Source organism: Aedes aegypti, chromosome 3 (genome assembly GCF_002204515.2).
Source record: "Aedes aegypti strain LVP_AGWG chromosome 3, AaegL5.0 Primary Assembly, whole genome shotgun sequence".
Taxonomy (NCBI): Eukaryota; Metazoa; Arthropoda; class Insecta; order Diptera; family Culicidae; genus Aedes; species Aedes aegypti.
Window position 1 is genome coordinate 268,600,304 of NC_035109.1, and position 23,713 is coordinate 268,624,016.

Here is a 23,713-nt window from a genome sequence, read left to right on the forward strand (position 1 = left end):
GAACCGAAGTAACCATGGACGAGAATCAATTAAAGCAGTTTGACGAAGCTATGGAACAAGTTGGTCTACCCAACTTCAGAGAAAACATCGCGAAAATGTCGGAGTTGGTCGATCAAATTCCTAGTAGCAGCAAAGATCAGGCGAGTCACAGACGTGCACAATTTGCGACATCAGGATCGATGGAAACACGTCCGAAGAAATCCGCTCGTAAGAGCTACAAATAACAATGTATTTTTTTAAACAACTGAAAAGTTTTAAGATTTCGGCTCTGTAATGCTCAACGGCGCCTCGAGCCTTCCAAATAAATAAACAAAAAAAAAATTTTTTTGCAGTGTTCCTTATATGAATAACTGGAGGAATCTCTCAAGATATCCTGAGAGACTACCTGTAAAGATCAGGAGTACGATATAGGAACATTAAAAAATTACGTCCATCATTAGGGGGAGTGTGACACTACATGTATTAGATACTAGTGGTCCCGGCAAACTTCGTCTTGCCATCAAGTAGGCTGTTGAAAAACGCTTTTGATCGTCCCATATAAAATGACAGTTTCGTTCGCGCTCGTTTTTTCAACTTTCCCGGTGAATATCCTGGGATTTTTATACACACGAACACGTCGGAACCCTTGACGAACAAAACTGAGAAAGAATCATTAAAATCCGTTGACCCGTTCGTAAGCCATTTCGTGACATACAAACACCATTCCATTTTTATTTATATAGATTGAAAGAAGCGTGACAAAAGGGGTAGGATCTAGAAATCTCGAAACAGTATAATCTTGTTTAAACTTATAACATACTCATAGTTCTGACGAGAAATTCAACAGTTTTGAACTTCTAATTTCCCGATTGTTTGAGAGAGGGAAAGTGTGTGTTCTCTATAGTGTTACATTTATATAAAACTGTTGAATAGTTTGAATGTTCATACCAAACGTTGTTAATTATGAATACATAATACCTTCGAGGTCATTCTCGACTAATGATGTCGATTTTTTTTTATGAGAAATCTGATGGACTCGTGTTAAAATCCACGGCGGGATCAATTGTGCAATTCTTGTGGTATTTGTATCGTATTTCTTTCGATTTCTCGAGCTTTGAAATAGTAGACGGATTCCCATAGATTTCGTTGTCGGATTCCTGCTCATATTCTTTTACGGAACTTTAGTTGCCTAATAACTCTAAGGTGTAGATGAATCGAAGTCACAGCTCAAATTTTCAAGAGCACAAATCTGGAGAGCTAGATATGTGTTTAAGCCAAAAACTTGATCGATTGGTGGTTGATGGCGACCATCAGTCATCTGGTGTTTCAGATTTGTGCTCTTGAAAATTCGAGTGTTTACTTCGAATCATCTTCATCTTAAGCATTTTCTTAAGAAATATGAATCAGAAACGTAAACATGCTAAAACTCGAGATTAGAACATGAGTTCAACTTAGAGCTGATTGCCACGTGCCACTACAATCAAGGTTAGGTTAAAAATGTTGACGCGCCAGTTGACTTCTTGTCGGTGTTTGCCATTCTTCACCGAACGAAGTGATTTTGATTTATAAAGGTGAAACAAATGCAGTTAGGATTTCCTTCCCGGAAGAGCTCAATTTCCTGCCGTTGAATCTATATCACAGCCATAGATCCGGTTCTCCCTGCGCAATCCTTCATCACGAAAAATTGACAGACTTCAACCGAATCTCCCTTTTTTCATTTGACAAACAAAAAAAACCTTTGTCAATCGGTTCCCATGAATACTACGATCCAAGAGACTCATCTAGACTCACAAATAGCCGTAGAATATAAAAAAGAGACTAGTAGGATCAAAATGAGAACAGTTTTGCTAAATCCAAAATGAAGCTCTATCCTAATCAGTTTGGAATTTAAGTCTTCCTTGCTCGATAGCAGTAAATGCTCCATTTTCACGTCATTACTGGCAAATGTGTCTGGAGTCAGTGCCCACCGAATCGTACTACAATATAAAACAATTCCCCAATCTGTCGTCATTAATTTGTTCCCTCTCACAGTTGGGCGAGCAAATGGATGGCTAACAGTGGCTGGGGATATTGGATTGGGGACCCGGATTGGAACGACATTGCTCTAGTGGAATCTATTCTAAGATTCGATATGAAGAACAATGACAAACGAATTTGTCCACCGAAATCTCCTCGAATAGAATTTGGCTTTAGTGGCGACGTTTTATACCCGAAGGCATAAGAAGTAATGGCGTAGTGACCGCAGCACCATGATTTGACCAGATTTTGTTGCTTTATGTACGAATAAGGTAGCTTTATCGTCACACAGTCTACCCGAGTAAAGTTGAATCTCAAGAAGGTAACACGTTGAGTTATCCGATAACAAGCATTTGATACCATAGTTTGGTTTCATTTTGATTGAACATGCGGGCAACATGATAACAACTTTTTTTTGTTTATCATGTATAGGCATATATAACATCAACTAACTTGCGGAAATTGACTTGCAATAAGTCAAATTTTTTTGTCGTTGGTGACTTCAATGCCAAACATCGCTCATAGAACAATTCGCAAAGCAATTCCAACGGCAGAATTTTATTTTATGAATGCTTCTGACGATGATCTTAAACACTTGATCCGTCTTACAACGTGAAGAAAAGGCAATTTCAACGCACTCGTGATCCTGCTATGAAAATTATATGGCAGGATCTGCAAAAAGAAATTTAAAAACGTTTTACTCAATTAAGAAACACAAGATTTTGTAAATAATATTTCTTAATTGAACTATAACTCTATAACTTGTAGAAAAGCTTAAAAACTTGCTAGGCAGTTTGAAAGCTCGCATTTTTAATTTAGGATTCACTCTCTGGAGCAACGGCTGTACTTCCTTTCCGAAGAAAGCTGCCACTCTAACATAAAAGAAAAGTGACTCTCTCAGGGATGGGATTCGATCCTAGGTCCTCGGTGTGAGAAGCGTGTGTTCTTATCACTACACCAAGTCCTTCCGAAAAATAATATCTGTTTTTACAATTTTATTCAGTTCTTATTCGATTTGACTCGGGTACACCGAGATAGCAATGTTACTGTGCGGATGATGGCTCTACTATTTAGCAGAAATCCCTCGCAAGACAGATAAATCATCGGCCGAGTTGTGGTCAACCATGTCCGAACGAAATCGTCAGCTGTCAGATGAGTGCACCAGTGCCTGAAAAAGAAAGCGAACTCAGCGAAATCAAGCGTGTCCATTCGAACTTGGCCCCCGGGAAAATCCGATACTCTGACCCAAGCAACAACATCTCGGTCCACCAAACGAAGAAGAGAGAGGTCAACGAGAAGAAGGCTGTCGTAATTGATGATTGGATTACTACACTTTGGGGATACGGTTTCGACGGAGCCGTGAGCCGTTTTACACATACATACATACATAAAAGATAGATTTCAGGATCAGCTTTGCACAACATAGTACGACAAGACCGTAGTAACGGTGGATGAATACGCATGGTCTAACGATTAGTGAGTTACAATCGAGTTGTAACAGATTTGAACGTTCCTTCTAACAAAATTTGTTGTATTTTGGCTCGTTAGTGATTAAAACAACAAAACATTTTACAAGATTACCACTATGTTTTAAAAAACTAAATAAAATTCGGTTGTTTTCGACAACAGATTTTTTTTTCTAAATATACATTATTTTTGAAACAAATTGTGTTATGATTCCACATTCAATTAAAACAATTCTAAAACAACTTTTGTTATGATAACTGATTTTGTTGTATTCGAGTTCTAATTTCCCTCACCTGTTCTGGCTTCTAATGCAAATGGAACAAAACTTGTTATTTGTAACAAGTTTTGATACGATTAAGATACAATTCAGTTCCAATCCACTGTTCAGGCATAGCGCCGCCGCCGGCTGGCGTTGGCAGAAATGGGATATTGATGACCCGAAATGGTTGCGATAAGCTCCCGCAATACACAATATCGGTGCGGTATTGTTTTGCAAATAGATTCGACGAAGGTTTAATGAGTTTTCCTTGGATTGTATTCCCGAGATGGAATCCTTTTCTATTGTCTATTATTCCTAACCGGGGAAACGTGAGGGAAACGACCGATGATAGTCCGTGGCTATCAAACTTTTCCTGCTCTCATCAGAAGCAGCTGCTGCATTGCGTGGGTGGGAAAAAAATGGAAAAACTTTCAGGAAAATGGAGGTTTCATGTTTCTTATGATGAACCGGGCATTACTTGCATCTATAATTTGCATGGAGCGGTAGAACCCAAGTTCGACGATAAAAGTAATTATAGAAGTAACATGGCAGAAGAGGCATCATTATTCAATTCAGTGCCATTTCATGCTAGAGGTTCAATTGTAGATGGGAAAAAGTGATGAGTATTAACCCTTTTTAACCCTCTAATGCCCAACCCCGCCTTTAGACGGAGTACACTTTGGAATTTTGTGTATTTTTTCGTAGCTCGGAAATCAAAATGATTTTATTTTTGGCTTATACCTTGACTCATAACACGCATATAAGAAAAGTTTTTTATGACTTTTGAAACTTTTTTGTATTTTTAGAAATTGTTTGAAAAATTGCAACCTACAAATGCCTGGGCTTCATTTAACGTTTAATATAAAAAAATCGTAACTTTTATATTTTTCTACGATTAACCTATCACAAACGAAGAGCCTGGTGTTATTAAAATCATTTCAAACCTGTTTTTCCGTTAGTTACACGAAAAATAAAATACGCTCCGAAAAATAATTAAAAATTTAATACTTTTAAAAATACCGTAACAATTTAAATTTTTATTATTGCCAAAAATCAACAACTAGAAAAGGCTTTTAGAAAAAAAGAAAAATGCTAGGGATTTTTAAAAATAAAAATTATAAAAACCAAAAACCAAAATTTAAAAATTTGCGAATAAAAATAAATAAATGCCCAAAACGTGTTTAGAACGATTTTAGATAACGAAAAAAAAATACTTAAATCGAAAATAAAAATTTGGGTATTAGAGGGTTAATTTGTTTGAGCAAAATTTGTATGGTTGATCCCTTTTAGTATGTCCAGATCTGGGATGTTTTGCTCTTTCAAAATCTAAGATACAATTGAATTATATATCATAAAGATAAAATGTATTTTAAGAAAAATAATGTGTATGGTAAAACTACCATCTCAAGTTTAGTTAAAACAGCTTTCTTGTCTTATAAAATAACCACTGATTTGCAAAAATGATTAAATTTTTTAAACTAGCAACACTGATTTTTAGAATTGGTTATGACGCCTAATGATTTTTTGCGTTTTCAAACGGAAAATTTGATAAACATGTTGAAATCTGAATTTTTGAAATAATAAAAAAAGGGGGAATTAACCCATACACATATGTAAATCAAGTAATTGTGTAAATTTCCAAGGTATTGTGTCAATCAATCGGTCAGCGTTTGAGATGATTTCCACCAATATTCATTTATCCTGTCCCTTAAACTGGCACCATATTTTCCCCATTGTTCAAACCTCATAGCTTATTCATCTCTTGTCGCCGGAAAATTCACACTTGAAAGCCCATTACTATGCATCCCTCGTGGGCTCCTCCCTCCCGTTGTGAATCAACATTTGTACACCGTGTTTTATTTTTGTCATCGTGCGGCTCCATTGAACCCCTTTCCCTGGAGAACGTTTTCTTTTCTTTTTGGGAGCCTTAAATTATTGATCCTTACCTCCACCCACACTCACCTGCATGGGAATCACCACCACTTTGAGCGAGTCGTTTGATGATTTGGTGTCGTTTTGTGATTCAAATTGTTGTTTGCTTTTTTCCATTAAGGGAAAACTTATTCTCACTAGAAAAGAAAACATCGGATGTTTGCATCAAGTGAGTAGGTGGATTATACAGTCAACCCTCCATGAGTCGATATTGAAAGGACCATCGACTCATGGAAATATCGAGTCATGGAACAGCAATGCCATGGAAAGCTGTTTGAGGGGACCATCATAGTAACCATGATATTTGATTTTTAGTATGGTTCCATGAGTCGATATCGAGTAATGGAACATCGACTCATGGAGGTTTAACTGTATAGCAGTGGTGCCAAATTCCGAGGACTTTTTTTTCCCGAAAGTCAGTTGTCCGCATGCCGTTTCCCCGAATAGTTCATTTGCTTCCACCATCGTGAACTGCATCACTTTTCGGGAAAACGGGTCATTCGAGGAAAAAGTTCATTCGGGAAACTGGCGTTCGGGGAAAGGACATTCGAAGAAACGTAGCAAAAGTCACGACTTTTGAATATTGCTGAAATTGCGTGAAAAACGTCATGGAAAAATATTTGTTTCTGTGACCAATTCCAAATTACTGTCATATTTCATTCTGACATCATATTTCATATGATAACGATTCGAATTTTCTATAATTTTGACATTATCAACACTGTTCCCAAATGTCTTCTTTTCAATAAGGGACTGGTTGGTTTCGTAGACATTTTCGCTGGTATCTTGAGCTTCATTATGTGCGCTTTCAATATCATTCAGGTGTTCACCAAAGTGCTTCTCCCACCTTTCGATTTCCACAGTTTAAGTATAGGATCAAATAAGACGATGATTGAATTAAGTTGAATAGACAATTTTTTTTTCAGCAAAAACCGTTCGTAGTCAAGTAAATTTTTACAAAATTCCAGTAGGACTAGCATCTCTGATCCGAAGACACTCGAATTTGCATACATATAACTGTTGACAGTTTTCTTCACCCAAACCGTTGCTATGAGAGATGTGAGTGGCAGCCCGAGAGTTATGAAAAGTAAGGCACGTATAAAACAGTTGCGTGAAATTCCCAGCATCCCGACTGGGACTGATACACGCGAAAAGGGTTCCAAAATTTAAACAGCAAACAAACAAAAAAAGAGTTGCGAATAAAAAGATTACGGCGAAAGCAAAGTAGGATGACAAGTTCTTCCCATCTGATGCGCGAAAACCGTCCCTTGGGTGTGGAAAGAGAAAAGGATCATCCGCCATACTGTTTTTGAAAATAAACGACGAAGATGGAATATGAAATGAGCGAAGGCCCTGCTTTTATCAACTTTAGAGTTCCCATTTCAACCGATGCAAAGGGTTGCTGCCCAGCACACATGTCATATTTTTGTTATGGTTATTTTTTGCTTCCGGGAAAATCTGCTTTCAAAAATTGAATCCTAGATACGGTTGATCGATAAGCGGGTCGCGAAATTATTTTGCGCGAGTATCGCGTTCATTTAATCGGAAAGGCAGCCTGTTTTAGACATAATTAATCATTTTCTGGGTCCGTGACCAAACCAGAATTCACTTTTCTACGAAAGTATTTCAATTTTTGCGTCCCTTACAACGAGTTAACTTTTGCTACTAAAACAAAGTACACCAACTTCATAATCAAATCATGATGCTCTAGTCTAGTCAAGCTATATCCCTCTGGCATGTGTCACTCATTCGCTTCGGGGTAACATTGTGTCTCCTCGCCGCAACATATTCTCGATTGCCTCTCGTCGAGAGCATAATGGGAAGGGACCTGCTGCAATTTCGACAGAGATAACAAAACTTACATCGTCGTCGTCGTCGTCGTCGCTACTTTGATAGACAGCAGCGTTTTCGCATTCCACTGACGACGGTGTAACCTCCCGAGGCACATAGAGGTCCAGTTTTTTTAAAGCGGAAAAAAACGTGTTCAATACATGTTTTTAAGTTGACACACAAAGTAAAATTATTATCTACAATATCAGATAGTTGACCCTCTCATGCCCAATCCTGCCTTTATATAGGCACCAATTGATTTTTTTTCAATTTAAAAAGTTTTCTACCAGTGCGTCGAAACATTAACAAGAAACGAGCTCACCAATTGGCAATCCATCTTGAACTGAAGTCACAATCTCGGCTGGGATAGAAAATCCGATGACGCGCGAAAACGAACTATTGGGCTTGGGCCTTTTTTTTTTTTTTTTTTTTTTTTTTTTTTTTTTTTTTTTTTTTTTTTTTTTTTTTTTTTTTTTACATAATCTTTATTATACCATTTTTAAACATCTCAATTTACAACATATATTACAAAGTTAACAATTTTCAGTTTCATTTAACAAATGTTCAAATAGTGTTTAAAGTGTTTTGCGAAACTTATCTTATTATTCCATCTTGCTTCACGTATAACATTTTTGAATCTTACAAGTCCATCTGTACAGTTTTTACCATAATTTTCTAAGTTAAACTTTATCATCTCTCCTACAATCCACAAAGCTGCTTTTGTTTTACAATCTCTATCCGCGATATTCAATGATAGAATTTCATCAGGACTCACGATCAAAATTTTTAGTCTATTTCTAATAATACTTTCTACCCATTTCCATATGCCTTCAGAACTACCACATTTTTCTATCCGATGCTGCATTGTATCGTTATGGTTACATATTTCACAAATGGAAATCTGAACTCCCGATATATGATGCCTGAACATCCTACTTTTTGTTGGAACTAAGTCATTGAGGACGAGGAATAAGCTAGATTTAGCTGATGTTGACAAGAAGTTCAGACTCAAGTTCTGCCAAATTGATTCCCAGTCTAAACTAGGTAACTTGATCTGTATTCTCGGTATTATATGTTTTTCGTTTATTAAATAGCTGTACATTAAACTTGTCGTGTTTAATACGGTTTGTTGCTTCATTTGATCAGCCGCCAATAACCATTCTCTAGTGTTTCTAGTAACATTTCGGTTATTGATTTGTTGAAGCATAAATTCATCAACATTCAATTGCGGTTCTTTGCGCATGTACAAAATATTTCTCAAAAATAAACTTTTTGCTTTGCATTCCACATCTTCTAGCGCTAAGCCGCCTTTGTATACAGGAAGGTAAAGTTGATCTTTGGCAACATTGTATAAGTGGCCTTTCCACAAAAATCTGAAACAAATTTGCCGTATTTGAGCAATGTGCTTGTTGTTCGGCGGAAAAATTTGTGCAATGTACCAAAGTTTAGACAGGACAAGTGTATTAATAATGATCGTTTTCTGAAAAATATTCAAATTTCGACGCTGGTTCATGCCAACTAAGTGATTGATCTTTGAGATCAGATCACTGTAATTACATTCAACAATCGTGTTGTAATTTGTGTGCAATTTGACACCGAGTATTTTAAGGTAGTCGACCTCTTGTATCAGGTGAGGCCCCGAGTTACAATTGTTAAACCGCATAAATTTTGATTTAACAATGTTCAGCCTAATTTTAGCATAAATGCTAAAGTAGTTAACTAACTCCAAGACCTTATCAAACTCGTGATTGTTACGGATTAGGACATTGATGTCATCCGCGTACGTAACTACTTTTACAAAGTAGTTACTGATCAGACATCCACCAACCGCATCATACAGCATGCGTACTAGAGGCTCGATGTACAAGCAAAACAACGCCATGCTCAAAGGACATCCCTGTCGCACAGAAGTTTCGATTAGAAAAGGATTCGTTAGAAAACCATTGAATAAAACCCTTGATGTAGCGTTTTTGTAAAGGCGTTTTAGGCAGTCAATAAACATTGCTGGAAAATTAAATTTCTCTAGCACCAACCATAAAAAGTCATGATCGACACGATCAAAAGCCTTTTCTAGGTCTAGGCTTAAGATCATTCCTTTGAAACGTTTTGTATTTTTCGCTTTAAGCACAATGTTTCTCAGAGTACGGACGTTGTTGATACAAGATTGTTCAACAACACAGGCTGATTGACCTGGACCTAATAGTCTACTCAACAGCGGCTGCAGTCTTGCCCACAATAATTTAGTGAACAACTTGTAATCCGTGTTGAGCATGCTAATGGGACGTCGATTATTCAAATCATGACTGTCGCCTTTTTTAGGAATTAAAGCTATAATACCAGCTGAGAAAAGGCCGGGTGGATAGTCGCCTTGTGTCAAATATTGGTTGAATAGTTTCAGTAAGTCAATTTTAATAATATCATAGCATTTTCTATAAAATGCATACGATAAACCATCTGGGCCGGGTGAAGTATTTTTTGATGCGCTTCGCACAACATCGTCCAGTTCGGACATTTCAATTGGTTTGACTAATTTTTCCTTATCTGCGTCCGTCAAATACGATCTTATGCTGCTCAGTACATTACCGACGTCATGATTATGATCATGTTGTTTTTTGAAATTTTTCGAGTAGTAATCAAATAGACCGGCCTTCAAGATTGTTGTATCAGATGTCAACTGTCCGTTTATACGCAGTTTTGCAAAGGATGATGGTGTTGCTTTTTTAAATCTTGCAGCAATTTGAAACAGACTTATTTTCTCATCTTGTAAAATGTTATCACTGTGAAAGGTTCCTTTATAAAACACCAACTTTTGTTGCTCTATTTGCATTAGTTTAGATTTAACAATTTTCATTTCGCTGTCAACGGATTTGTTATTTTTTTGTTCTGTGAACAGCTCGTTCAAACATGTGTAATAAAAGCTTTTTTCCCTATTTATTTCTTGGTTACGGTGGAATGACTCACTTTTAAAAAACTTTTTAACGCTTGACTTGAAATCGTTATTCCACCAATAGCTAAGATTGTTGTACGAACCACGAGTTTTTAAACAATTGTACATCGTTTCAAATCTCCTTAACGTTTCATCTTCGGCCAAGAAATATGAGTTTAGCTTCCAATATCCGCGGCCAATAAAAATCGTGTCTTGGTTCTGGGGAACATTGATTTTCAGAATCACGCTATGGTGATCTGAGAACGATAAAGGTACTGTTTTTATTTCACGCACCACGCGGATAATATGTTCTGAAGCGTAGAAACGGTCTATTCGAGATCTGGATGGTCCTCTCACAAATGTATAATTTTTTTGATTTTTTAAAAGTACTCTTTCGACATCTTTCAAATCAAGTGATTCTACTAGAGTCTTTAGACCACTGCAAAAGTTTTTAACCGAACCAGACATATCGTCCCCGTTAAGCACACAGTTGAAGTCTCCCACAATCACATTCTCTCTTCCATGAGCTAGATGAACGAGTATATCATCCCGAAACAAAATATCCCTCTCCTTTTTGAAAGCACTTCCCGAATGAGCGTAAATGTTAATGTAATTTATCGAATCGACAGTTAGCGATGTGATCCGACCGTTGATATTTAGGACAACGTCGGAGTAGTTTAAGTTGTTGCGTAGAAGAACACCAGTCCCTTTTCTATCTTCACTGATGTTGACTATGGCTGTATGGCTACTTATAAACGCAAAATTCTCAAATGCCAGCTCTTGAACAAAAATGATATCGAGGTCATGGTTCCAAATGAAGTCTCTCAAAAGAGATTTTTTCACCGGTGAGTTGATTGCATTCAAATTGATTGTAGCTACATTACGAATGAGTGGCATCGATTGTTTTAAATTTACTGAGTTCCTAATGAACCCACTACAAAAGCCTATTAGTCAACCGATATGCGGAGACAAGCTTTATGCTTGCTCTCCACTCTCCTTACTATCTCTCCTAAGTTCACGCTTACCCGTACCGCGAGACCTCGACCTTCCTGACAACTGCGATAGTAGTTGCTCCATGCGATGTTCAACGTTTTTCTTGCTCCGGGAGCGTCCTCTTCGTGATGATAGCTTGCTGGGGGAGCCACTGTCGACTTGCGACACCTCAGTGGCCGTACTCTCCTGCGTCCGTGTGATGTCGGTGATTTCCATATTCTCACATCCCTTTTCTCTTTCCCGCTGCGTGAGTTCCGATGAACTCGTTGCTTCCGATTTTGCTCTCGTTGAGGGTCCGGGTTGATCGTTTGGTTTCGAAGCGGTTCCATTGTTTTTCGACTGCAATGGCGTCATGTTCAGTTGGTATGCGTCATCTTTGGAGAGGTTATTGGCCAGAGCTCCCGTCACTACCCCGCTATATGATCCGACGGTAGCCGACGCCTTGATGCTTTTCATCTTGGGACATTCGGCCTTCAGATGCCCTTCCTGCTTGCAGAAAAAGCACCTGTTTTTCAGGCCTTCATAGTACAAACGTGCTTTGAAGTGCCCGATGTACAGGTTAGCAGGTATTTCTTTACCGATTTCCATGTGGACTCCGCGAATTCCACTGAAAACTGCATAGCCGTAATCAGCGGGATAACGTTCTCGAACATGTTGCCTTATCGTTCCGAATTGGCTAAGCGCTGCGGCGATGTCCTTGTCGTCCACCTCCGGCGGGAGGTTAAAAATCCTGACGTATCGGAACAACCGACTTGCTACTTCAAGTTTCACGAACGTGGATTCTCCATCGCCGTATTCAAACCGGTACTGCTCTTCGATTCCAGACACAAAGCAATTGAAATCCGGCTCATCCAAAAACTTGATGTAAAAACATCGATCGTTTTCATCCTTGTAGATCGTGTGTACCTCTGGTGCAGGAATTTTCAAAACGTTCGCCGTGAATCGAATAACGTCAAGATGAGCCGGTGCTCGAACTCCACTCGTGAAAACTACTTTCAACGTGTTCTTCCGTACTTTGTCCATTTTATTATCTATTCAGCGAATAGATTCCGTTTAAAGAAAAAAAGAGAGATGCACTAAACGTGCGACGCAAAAAAAAAAAAAACACTTCTCAGCACTGCCGATAAACACGTGTTACCGCATCGACGTCCGAGTGAATACTGGCCTTCGCAAAGCACTGCCCAGCAAAATGTGTAACAAAAAAAAAATTCACTTTCAAGTATTCCACGTAACTTTTCATGAACAAAAAGAGTAAAATACCAAGAATGCAAAATATTTGCCATGATTTCTAAAATCTGGACTACTATGAAGCGCTGAGCGGGACGCCAATCCCGTAAAATGCTATCCCATAGTGAAATGGGGAAAGACGATGAAGCTGATGATGATGATGATATGGCACTAACTTTGCACACAACCACCAACATCCTAACCGAAACTAACTTGAGACAAACACTTGAGTTGAGCGTTGCATATCGGTTGAAGGGTCCCAAAAGCCACCTCAAGATCCGCCGAAAATTGCACTCAAATGGTGAATGTTCAAGCGTAATGCATTTGGGTTGATGATGGATGCAGTCGTCAAAAGGGTCGGGGAGCAGGACGAATTTGTAGCGGGGGTTTGTGTATGTAAATAATGAAATATAATTAAAATTCTTGTCTAAATTTAGTCGGCGTGAGTAGTGCGCGAGCGGGGAGTGTTTTTCGGGAGATTAGAATATCAGAGATGTGTAATGCACGCTGGCAGGGCTGGTAGCAAGTTCTGATTTAGAGACTTGGTCGATAATACAAAACAAGTCTCTTCAAATTTTCAATGTTTTCTTTCTTAATTTTTTTTTTTTCGATGGATGGTCTTCAGAGGCAAGAAATAGTGTAAAAAAGTTCCAACAGTTGGGGTTTGTCTTCAAAATGGCCAAAGATTTTGACGATCCTCTTTGCTTGCGCGCTTTATATTGCGCTCTTGTTAGATCTATCTTGGAATTTGAATCTATTGTGTGGTCGCCATATGAAGCCGTGTGGATTGCAAGAATAGAAGCTGTTCAAAGAAAATTCGTGAGGCGTGCTTTGATAAATCTACCTTGGCGACATCCTGAAATGCTACCACCTTATGAGGATCGTTGTGCCTTGCTGGGAATTGAACCGTTACGTGTACGTCGCAGAATTGATAGAGCTGTATATGGAGCGAAAATTATTCGTAGCGAAGTAGATTGTGCAGCTTTGTTGGAGCGTATTCGACTCTATGCCCCTGAGCGTGTTTTTCGGTCCAGACAAGTTATTCAGGTTGAATCCAGGAATACTAATTACGGAGCAAATGATCCGGTGAATTCTATTAGTAGATGTTTTGTAGAAGGTTACGAGCTGTTTGATTTTAACTCTTCTGTAGAGTCATTCAGACAGCGATTGTACAGATCTCGTTTATTTGAAAATTATATTAAGATTTCTTCCTTAAGACCTTGATGTCAGATGGAAATAACAACAATAAAGAAAGAAATAAAGAAAGAAATAAGTTGGTAATTGTTGTAGATGTTCGTTTTCGTATATAACTGCTTGTTCAGAACTGTTTTAACAAATTTTCAATTAGGAACTAACAAATTAATCGTATTTTTAACATTACTAGCCGTACTAACACTTTTATACCACTAATTTGAACTACTAACATCCGATACTAATCGTAATATAGGGCCAACTAGAAAAAAGCACATAAACTTTTATATACACGACATGGTTACTATAATCCCCTTGGTTATATAAATCCCCTTGATTCGTCTTATATTACCACCACTCGATCCAATAAGAACGATGACGAAGTGCCGAAGTTTGACACTTCGTCGGATTGTTAACCATTCTGCGCAGGGTAGCAATTGGGCCGACACAACTCGTAACGGTTGTCGGACTTACTCAAACCACTGTCAGAAAATACCAGTTAGAAAGATTGATACATATGCTATTTGAGGAAATGACGTTGTCGGATCTTTTTAAGCATGGACAGCTAGGTTTACCGTGCCAGTAAGGCTTTCCCTTTTTTTTTGGAGAGTTGAATTGGATATAGGGGCTTACTGGCAGGTTCGGACAGACCTGGGGAAATTGTGGCAGCGTCAACAAGCTGCAAATTGGGACCTACGGTTACAGCTACAATACTCAGTATTGCAACGATTCCATACTTATGGTGGGTAGTGTCTGTACTTTAACATATGTGGCTTTTATTCGTCCTTATCTTAAACTTATTTGCGAAAGATTAGGAATTGAAATTATTTCAATTAGTTTACACAAAAAAGGCATATTGTTGAATAATATAATCCTGCTAGCCTTCAAAAAAACCGCTGTCGAAGTGAATCGAAAGTGCCAAGAATAGAAACCGCACTTTTTGCATAATTGAAGAGGTTGGGAGCAAAAGGGTGTAAGTGACAAAAACCAAGTTTTAGAATATCGGCTTTTAAACTTTTTCGGCAATTTTTAATCTTCTACACTGCCTTTCTACGCATATTTGTGCCACTGTCCATATAGTTCACATAAAACATGGGACAAGTTAGCGTAGAACAACTGTACAAATTATATTTTTTCCTATTGAACGGAAAATTCACCTCAAAATACCGTTGTAAAGCTTGAAAACAGTAGTTTTTTAGTACATTCAACTAAAAATCGACAAAAATGCCACTCCTTTGTTTTTGGGCCACTCCATTAAAAATCGGGAAAATTTTGAAAATAAAAACGGGAAAACCGGGAAAAAAGCGGGAATTTCAAAATGGATTTTTAGTTTTTCCCAACGTTTTAACTCCAATCCGAGTCTTCTTCAGGAGGAGAACGATTAAACAGAATTCTCCCCTTGAAGAAAACTCAGATGAGAATCGAAACGTTGGGAAAAATCTAAAACAGTCGTTGTGATTACCCAAGACTGCAGCGCCGAAACTAGTAGCTCCAATTCAGCCTTGAGAATGATACATGACAAAGTTTCATAAATAATCCATACATAAATTCAATAAAGTTTTCTCTGAGACATGTCTAGTTGGATTTTTTGAACAATTATTGTGAAAAATTCGTATAAATTTACGCTTGAAATGTTCTCTGTTTCCTGTTGTTTTGGTTTTTGATCATTTTCTATTTGGTTCCTCTTTTCTGGTCAATCGTGGAGTAGCAACTACGAATTGTACGGTTATCAATGCTTATGCTTATTCTCTCTTTGGTTCCTCTTTGATATTTTTTTTCACGCATGTAGTCTCTAAAGTTTCTATTTGTAGTTAGACACTTAGTCGCTACCAGCCCTGATGGTGATGCACGATGCAGCTGCACCAGTGAGTAGTAGATTAAATAGACTAGCTAGTGAGACTGACAGCAATCATGGCTAGCGGAAAGTAATAGAATTATAACCTAATAATAACAATGTAATTCAGTTAGTTTACTGTGATTTTTTGTAAAACGGTTATTGTAAAATTAATGTAGGAATATGTTAAAATAACTAAAAGTTTGCTCTACAGAATGTCAATTTTGTAACTTGTTCTGTTGCAAAAACTTTGAGTAAAAACTGTAGTGTAAAGAACTAGGTACATTCTCCTCAGTTTTTTGGTTGTTGGTGTTGAGGTTAGATACAAGATTTGCACTCCGAGGTTGAACGTTCAAATCTGGGTCGTATGACAACTTTTTTTTTTAATTTTCAAACAGCATGCAACGTTGAACTCAAGAACCGTTCTTTTGATATTGTCAAGAATGAACAGTACTGCAAATCCAAGAGCAGAATTATTGATACTAACGTGCTGAATTTTTACAGTGTGTGCGCTTGAGAAAATTTCTCAAACATGAAGAAACAGGGTAACTTTTAGTGGAAACGTAGATTTACTAAAAAGAAAGTTAACTTATGTTTACAACCACTGAGAAATTTAAACCTATTTCTTAATTACTTCTAATTTCTACTAATTCTTCTAATTTCTTAATTACTTAACATCAGACCTCAATAACATGTCCCAAATATACCCTGCAGCAGGAATTTCATTCACTAGTTCGTTGCGTTTGGCCGAGAATTCCGAATACCACCACCCACACTGATGCATCGAAGCTGCCACTACCGTACGTGAATTTCGGATGACCACGACCAATGGCAGACAGACAAACAAGCCAAAAATGTATTCCAACACCCACCCCCGATTTGGCCCGTTCGCTTTAATTAATTTTAACGGCCGTCATGTCTCGCGTGTCGTCGTCGTCGTAACTAATATCCACCCCGGCTCCAATACACGACACTACCCCTCCACGGAATCGAAAAAAAAGTCAAGCGCGGTAGTGAAATGGGGGAAATGTTATCGTGTCCTAGAAAAAACGATAAACATTACTAGTTTATCCAAAAATAGCCAACAGCAATCATTATATAGTACTTAAAATCTTACAAAGTGTAACCAATTTCTGCAGTTCTTAGCGGCATCTTTTAATTTTTGGTGTTTATTCTTACTTTTTCATTTGCTCCTTTTTAATTCAGCACATAGTAATCCCCTTCTTTAAATGCTTGTCAATTTGGCTGCCGTAGCAAAATCGGTGCGCGAATATTTCATACGGCACACCTGTGCCCCACACGCCATGCCATTGAAATCAGCTGAATGAAAGCACTGTTTGTTTTGATTCGAAATCGCGTGAATATATGAAAATGTGCGCCAAGAGCTAGAAGGAGACGGCAAGGAAATTGTGTCCCTTGCCGATTTGTCTGATGACAGTCTTTAGCAGCGGAATGAACTTCGACGCGTTGTTGAATGCATGGAAGGCAACGGAATGTAGAAAAGTTTAATTTTATGGTGAAAAGAATTATACGGACTTGCGAATAGAATAGATGCATGCTGCTTCGAATCTATGTCAAAAGAAAAAAAAAGGGGTGGAAATATAAATGTTCGAAAGGAGAAAAAATTGAAGAAGAAATCATGAAGAGACAAAAATCGTATCTGTTTTTTTTAAGCGAATCCCTGCATCGATTCCTTGGAAGCTATTGAAAACTCCTTTGTGAAAACAACTGCGAAGCTCTTGGAAATCACAGGGAATGCTTTGAGTTTTTCTAGTGATTCTTTGAAACTTGGTCAAACCGTATGAGATCTGTTAAATGCCCTTTGTAAACTTGTTGAGTACCCCTTCAACACTTTGCAGCCTCGGGCTGAATTTCCCCATAATGAAGAGTCAATTATTAATTAATTATATTTTGCAATTTCATTGCTATTCTCCTAAAGTTATCTGAAATATTTCTTACTGCCATAATATGAAGGACTAACATAATAAAATAATCAATTTTCGACACATTTTGCACTATATTTGCTGAAATGATGAAAATATGATAATTCTGTAACATGTTGTTGTAAGAAATAGTGCTCATTAATCATTCTGGAGTATAAATTTCCATAACTGCTTAATGGTTCAAACTTAGGTATCAATATGAAAACTCCTTTCAAACCCCATTCTAGAACAGGGCTCTTCGACGTACGGCCCAAATTTTGTATATCTGGCCCGTTGAGTGCTCTTTTTTCTTCTTCTTGGCATTACGTCCCCACTAGGACTCCTTGATATCTATGAGGTCGTCGGTGAGTCGCTGGCCTCTCTTTAAGTAGCTGTCATACCATCATTATCCTTTCCTTTCCTCGTAACGGAGAAGATGATAGTTTCCATGAGCAATTGGAAAAAGAGTGGTGAAGTAAACAACATGACAGCTCTCAGTATGTATGTAATCTACGAATTACTCCGTAACTACGCAACGCAATTCAACTTGGGTATGCTGGATTATCACAGAATCATGATGATCACCTTCAGACAATTATGGAAAAGATATACGTAGATCCTAAGCCAAACCAAATTCAGGGTAGAGCTCTCTCATGATTCTGAGTGATATTCTCATAAAAATAAACACCGTGAAAAACAAAATCAAAGAAACAAATTCTGGAAACATTCTGACAGATTTCATGGCAGGATTGAAAAAATAAAAATCTTTGACGTGACTTCCAAAGAGACCTTAAGCAGATTCTGCCATAAAACTGGGCACAATTCTCATAGAACTCTTGAGTAAGATTACCACTAAATCCTGCCCAGCAGAAGCTCAACATTGAGTTGTATGTTTTACTCCCATATATTTTGTATGGGATAAATAAAATACTTTAAAATTTCAAAAGTAGGCTTTTATCACTTAATTTCCTTAGCTTCTAACAATTTCAATTATATCTTTTTAAAATTTGTATTTTTTTTTTTATTAGAATTAGCTCTAATTTTGCGAAGTTTTTTTTGTACTAATAAATGTTAGCCCGTCGCAAAATATTGTTTCGTTGATTTGACCCGTATCCTAAAAAGTTAAACCAGGGTCCAGGGTTATTTCTAATAATGACGAAACAAAGGTATGTTTATAAGAAAATTTTGTAAAACAGGATAATGAAAGTTTAGTTTGTTTGAAAATAACATAAACATAACGTAGTCATGGCAAAAATATGTTATCACAAGCATGAAACGAGCTCACCAGTTGGCAATCCATTCTCAATTAAACGTGAATACTTTTTTCGCACTCGTACAACGCGATTCGAACACGATTGATCTCTATTCCGTAGCTCACCTCAAAGGAGCAAGCACTCATGCGATTCTGTTTTTCATCATGAGAACGATCTGTCAAAGCTGACTATATGTACATATCAATGGTTGCTATTTCGCAACCATGCAAAGAATCAATTAGAAGTTTGGCTGGGATTGGCCATAATATTCTTCAGTGTGCATAATTCAGATCCTCTGTTTGTACAGGGTCAATAACGGTGCCGGTCACGTCCTTGCAGTCAGGTGGGATTGGGATAGAGATGGGAAAAACGGTTCATTTTAGTGAACGGATCTGATCCGAATCACTCATTTTAGTGAACCGGATCTTTTGTACAGTTCAGTGGTTCAGCGGCTCGCAAAGAAAGAGCGAACTGAGCCAAGCGAACAGGAAAAATAGCGGTTCACTCTCTGTTGCACGACATGCGTCCTATCTCCTGTATCTCTCGCTCTCTTATTCTTCAACTCCAGAAACTCACGATACTCTGCCGATTTCTCCCCCCCCCCGAACCAAAAAGAAGAAGCAAAATGAACTACTTTGCCATTCAAGAGAGCACTCTTTACTCTATCTATCATCTGCCTGTATGCAAGCGATCGGGGAAAATTTGACTGAGAGCGCTGAGAGTACGGAGCATAACATTGTGCTTGCATGTGTGGCATGGCGCGCAAAGCAAGGCTCGTGTAAATCGTTATAATAAGGCCGATAAACAAACGAAGGAAAATAGGGGAAAAATCGGTTCGTTCTTTTCTCGGGTCACTTTTTGTCTGATCCGTGCTGATGGTGCTGATCAAATGAACCTTTTGAGTGATCTGGATCTTTTGAACGGCTCTGATTCTTTTTGACCATCTCTAGATATCGAAAGGAATGTTAGTGTCGAACCTCTGGCTATATGGAGACCGTGTTTACCTCTGCATCTCCACAAAGGTTACTGGGAGGGATGTTTATTAATGAGGAGCATCACAGGATTCACTTTGATAAGCCATTACGCCAAACAATTATTTGTGAGATATAAACATGCTTTTAAATGTGATATCTTCAATCGGTATGAAAACATTCAAGTAGAAGAAAATAATGTCGCCACTTGAAGTTACGAACCATTCACGACAGTTACGACAGTTTGTTGTATAAATAGCTAAACACAACATTCGTATAGCTGTCAGAACGAAAGCATGTGTTACCATATTTTATTCATATGAGAAGAAAAAAAAACTCGATTGGCTGGGCCATCACAGAACACTCTTATGCTGACACTTACAGTGGCGAACCATTCAAAGTTAGTTGAATAAAGTGAACATTTTGAAAATCTACACTTATGGTGTCGTTTCATTCAACTTTTTTTTAATTACGAAATAAAGGTAAAAGAAAAAGGGTGTTATAAAAGGAAAAAAATATGTTAAACATAAATTATTTATGAATAAGAGTTTATGCCGACTCTCACAGTAACGAACCTTTTCAAAGTTTGTTGAAAAATGCATATTTACGTCTTATCTTTGTATTGATTGAATGTGCAATCATACATATTTTACAGATTTGAACAAAAACATGAAACGAGCTCACCAATTTATCCTTCATCCTCGATTGAGCAGCCACAATCCACTTTCAGCTTTAATCAAAGCATACAGACAGATAGATAGTGTTCAACGAGATTCTTTTACAAATCACCAATTTGCATAGTTTTTAGGCTCTCTAATCCTATGTAAGTAGTACACGAAAAATGAATCCGAAGTCCTTTTTTCCTGCACCGTATTACTCATCCATAGGGAAATTGTACTTTGCTTCCTGAAAGCTATACCGTAAAACTAAAGAAAACATTTTTTTTCGCTCGTCCTGCTTGTTTTCGCGATGCAGAAATAATGTCAAAGCCTACGACATCATCACTGAACGAAAATTTCTTTCATGATACCGTGATTTTCCAGCATTTTATGACTCCTCCATACTCGTTATCCTTATCATTTTTCTGGTACATTTTACTGCTTATCATTTACGTTAGTAAATTTTCACACCTTTGCACTGTAGCATAGCACAAATAGGCGTTGACACCGTTCGACCTGCAGAGCAATGCCGCATTTCTTGTTCCCTACGATCCGCCACTCAACTGAAGGAAAGTTACTGGAACATAAAATATTGATGCCGGGGTGATAAATTTAGATTTCTCTTCTCCTGTTTTGTTGAGTTTAGTATTTTTTCCCAAACGGGGTGCTTTATCTTCGTCGTGTCAGAGTTGAGCATCCGTAAAAATGGTAAATGTTCCACTTTTCCGCAGAAGAACTAAAGAATTGGGATTATTAATATCGCGCTGGCCTGTTACGTTCGTAAGTCCCTCCAGCGCAGCATGGGCACTAATCCAGTTCATAACGCTACATTTTACACCATAGGACTCAGTTGGTTCCAGTGGAACCAGACAGAACCGAAACCGAAACTTGGAAAGAATCCGTCGCGCCAACAGCTGTCAGAACATGGCGTTTATAAATAAAATAACCCATTTACAAACTAATTCCGAATGGTATTAAACACGCCACATCACGTCGGTGTATAAATAACTAAACTTTTTGAATAGAATTTTCGGTGAAGAAGCGAAATTCGATTACTGTCCCGCCGAAGAGCAGCCGGCTTACTCTTTCGAAGCGTTAACAAGGCATTAATTCCCTTTCCTTTTTTACCTTTGCAGAACAACAACAACAACATCAACGTCACAGACGAGCCTCGGCGGAAGCGCGAGGTAGCAACCCGGCCCAACCATATCCTGCTGTTCACCATCATCAATCCAGTCTATCCGATTACAGTGGTGAGTAGTAATTCTTTTGGAGTTTTTTTTCCTTTTTCTTGATTATGAACGCCACATAACAGTGATTTGAAAAAAATACAATTGATTTTATTGTAACAATACCCAGGTAACCATAAGCCTTATATCCGACCCATGTATACGGCTTTTTGCCATTATATCAGCCGTAAATCAACAATTTAGTTCAATATAGAGCTTTTTGATTACCTTTGAACTATGTTTTACAACAGGATAACTTAACAACTATAGTGCAGAAGACACCAAAACAATTTATAGTAATTGCGGATATTTTTACACCAAAGACCACAGTTGGCAAGTACAAAACGTTATGTAAATAACTAGAAGCATTACTCTAACTACTGGTATATTTATAGTAATAACAGTAAATGTTTCACTTCTTGTGAAGCATTTACAAAAAGCTAATATAATCGCTGATGTACACCATAGATTTTATTGTGTTTGAATAGGTTCAACTACCAAATCAGTTGCAATTTTTTATTCGGGCAGTCCACTCAGGAGAATGGACTTTATTCACATTCTCAGAGGGAAAAACGATGACAAGGATGATTGCGATTTTTTCGGACTTTCGGCGTCTGCATTCGGTCGCGCAGGGAAATACGAATGTTGGACTGCTGACGTTGACGTCCAGCGTTTATTGGATTGGGTCAATTTTGTCCTAAACGAATTATCAGGAGGGAGACTGAATTTTCAACGGACACGATGTGCCATCTCCTGTCTTTTTGTCATTTGAGTTCCGCCAAATTGTACCCATGTAGAACCAAGAATAAAAAGTATTCCGCTTGAGTCCTGTGAAGTATCTACCTAAGTAGGCTTAAGATTAGCATTAAGCAAATTGCAAGTTCTAGGCGGTACAGTCTTTCGATTGCTGAAGGAATTCCTGGATAAATCCCTATAGGGATTCTTGGATGAATTTCTCAACGAATTCCTGAAGCAAATACTGGAGCAATCCCTGGAACGAATTTCCGGAGGTATTCTTGAAGAAATTCGTGGAGGAATTTCTTAAGGAATCCCTGGAGGAATCCACGAAGGAATCCTTGGTGAAATCTCTGAACAAATTCCTGGAGAAATCCATGAAAAAAATCCCAAAAGAATCCCTGAAGAAATTCGTGGAGGAATTCTTGGTAGAATCCCTAAAGGAATTCTTGGTAGAATCCATAAAGGAATTCTTGCAGGAATCTCTGAAGGAATTCTTGCAGGAGTCCCTGAAGAAATTCCTGGAGTAACCTCTGAAATAATTCCTGGAGAAATCCCTGAAGGAATTCTTGGAGGAATGCCTGAAGGAATTCTTGGATGAATTCCTGAATGAATTCCTCGAGGAATCCCTGAACGAATTTTACTAAAAGAATCCCTGAAGGAACTCTTCGAGGAATTTCTGAAAGAATTCGTACAAGAACTTCTGAAGGAATTCATGTAGGAAACACTGAAAAAATGTCTGGAGGAATCCCTGAAAGACTTCCTGTAGGAATCCATGGAGGAATTTCTGAAAAAAAATCCTAGAAGGATTCCTGAAGAAATTCCTGGAGGATATCCTGAAGAAATTCCTGGAAGAAACCTCGAAGGAGTTCTTGCAGGAATCATTGAAAAAATTCCAGCAGGAATCTCTGAAGAAATTGCTCGAGGAATTTCTGAAAGAATTCGTAGAAGAAGTTCTGAAGAACTTCCTGGAGGTTGCCCTGAAGAAATTCTTAGAGGAATCCCTGAAGGAGTTCCTGGAGGAATCCGTGAAGAAATGTTTAGTAGAATCCCCGATGGAATTCTCGGAGGAATCCCTGAAGAAATTTCTGGAGGAACCTCTGAAGAGATTACAGAAGAAATCCCTGAAGGAATTAATGGTGCAAGACCTGAAGCAATTCCTGGAGGTATCTCTGGAGAAACTTATGGTGGAATCCTTGAAGGAATTCCTGGTGGAGTCGTTAAAAGAATTCCCTGAAAAATCCCTGAAGAAATCACTGTAGGAGTCCCTGAAGAAATTCCTGGAGGAAC

The 23,713-nt window shown here is 38.0% G+C and overlaps 1 protein-coding gene across 8 annotated transcripts in view; it reads left to right on the forward strand.

Annotated features, from left to right (window-relative positions):
- LOC5572228 (heterogeneous nuclear ribonucleoprotein L) overlaps positions 1-23,713 on the forward strand; it is a 710,940-nt gene that overhangs the window by 250,905 nt on the left and 436,322 nt on the right. For all 8 annotated transcript variants that reach the window (XM_021851703.1, XM_021851706.1, XM_021851708.1 and 5 more), the window contains exon 3: positions 21,596-21,712. In XM_021851703.1, the coding sequence (XP_021707395.1) occupies positions 21,596-21,712 (117 nt within the window). The remainder of the gene's footprint in view (positions 1-21,595; positions 21,713-23,713) is intronic.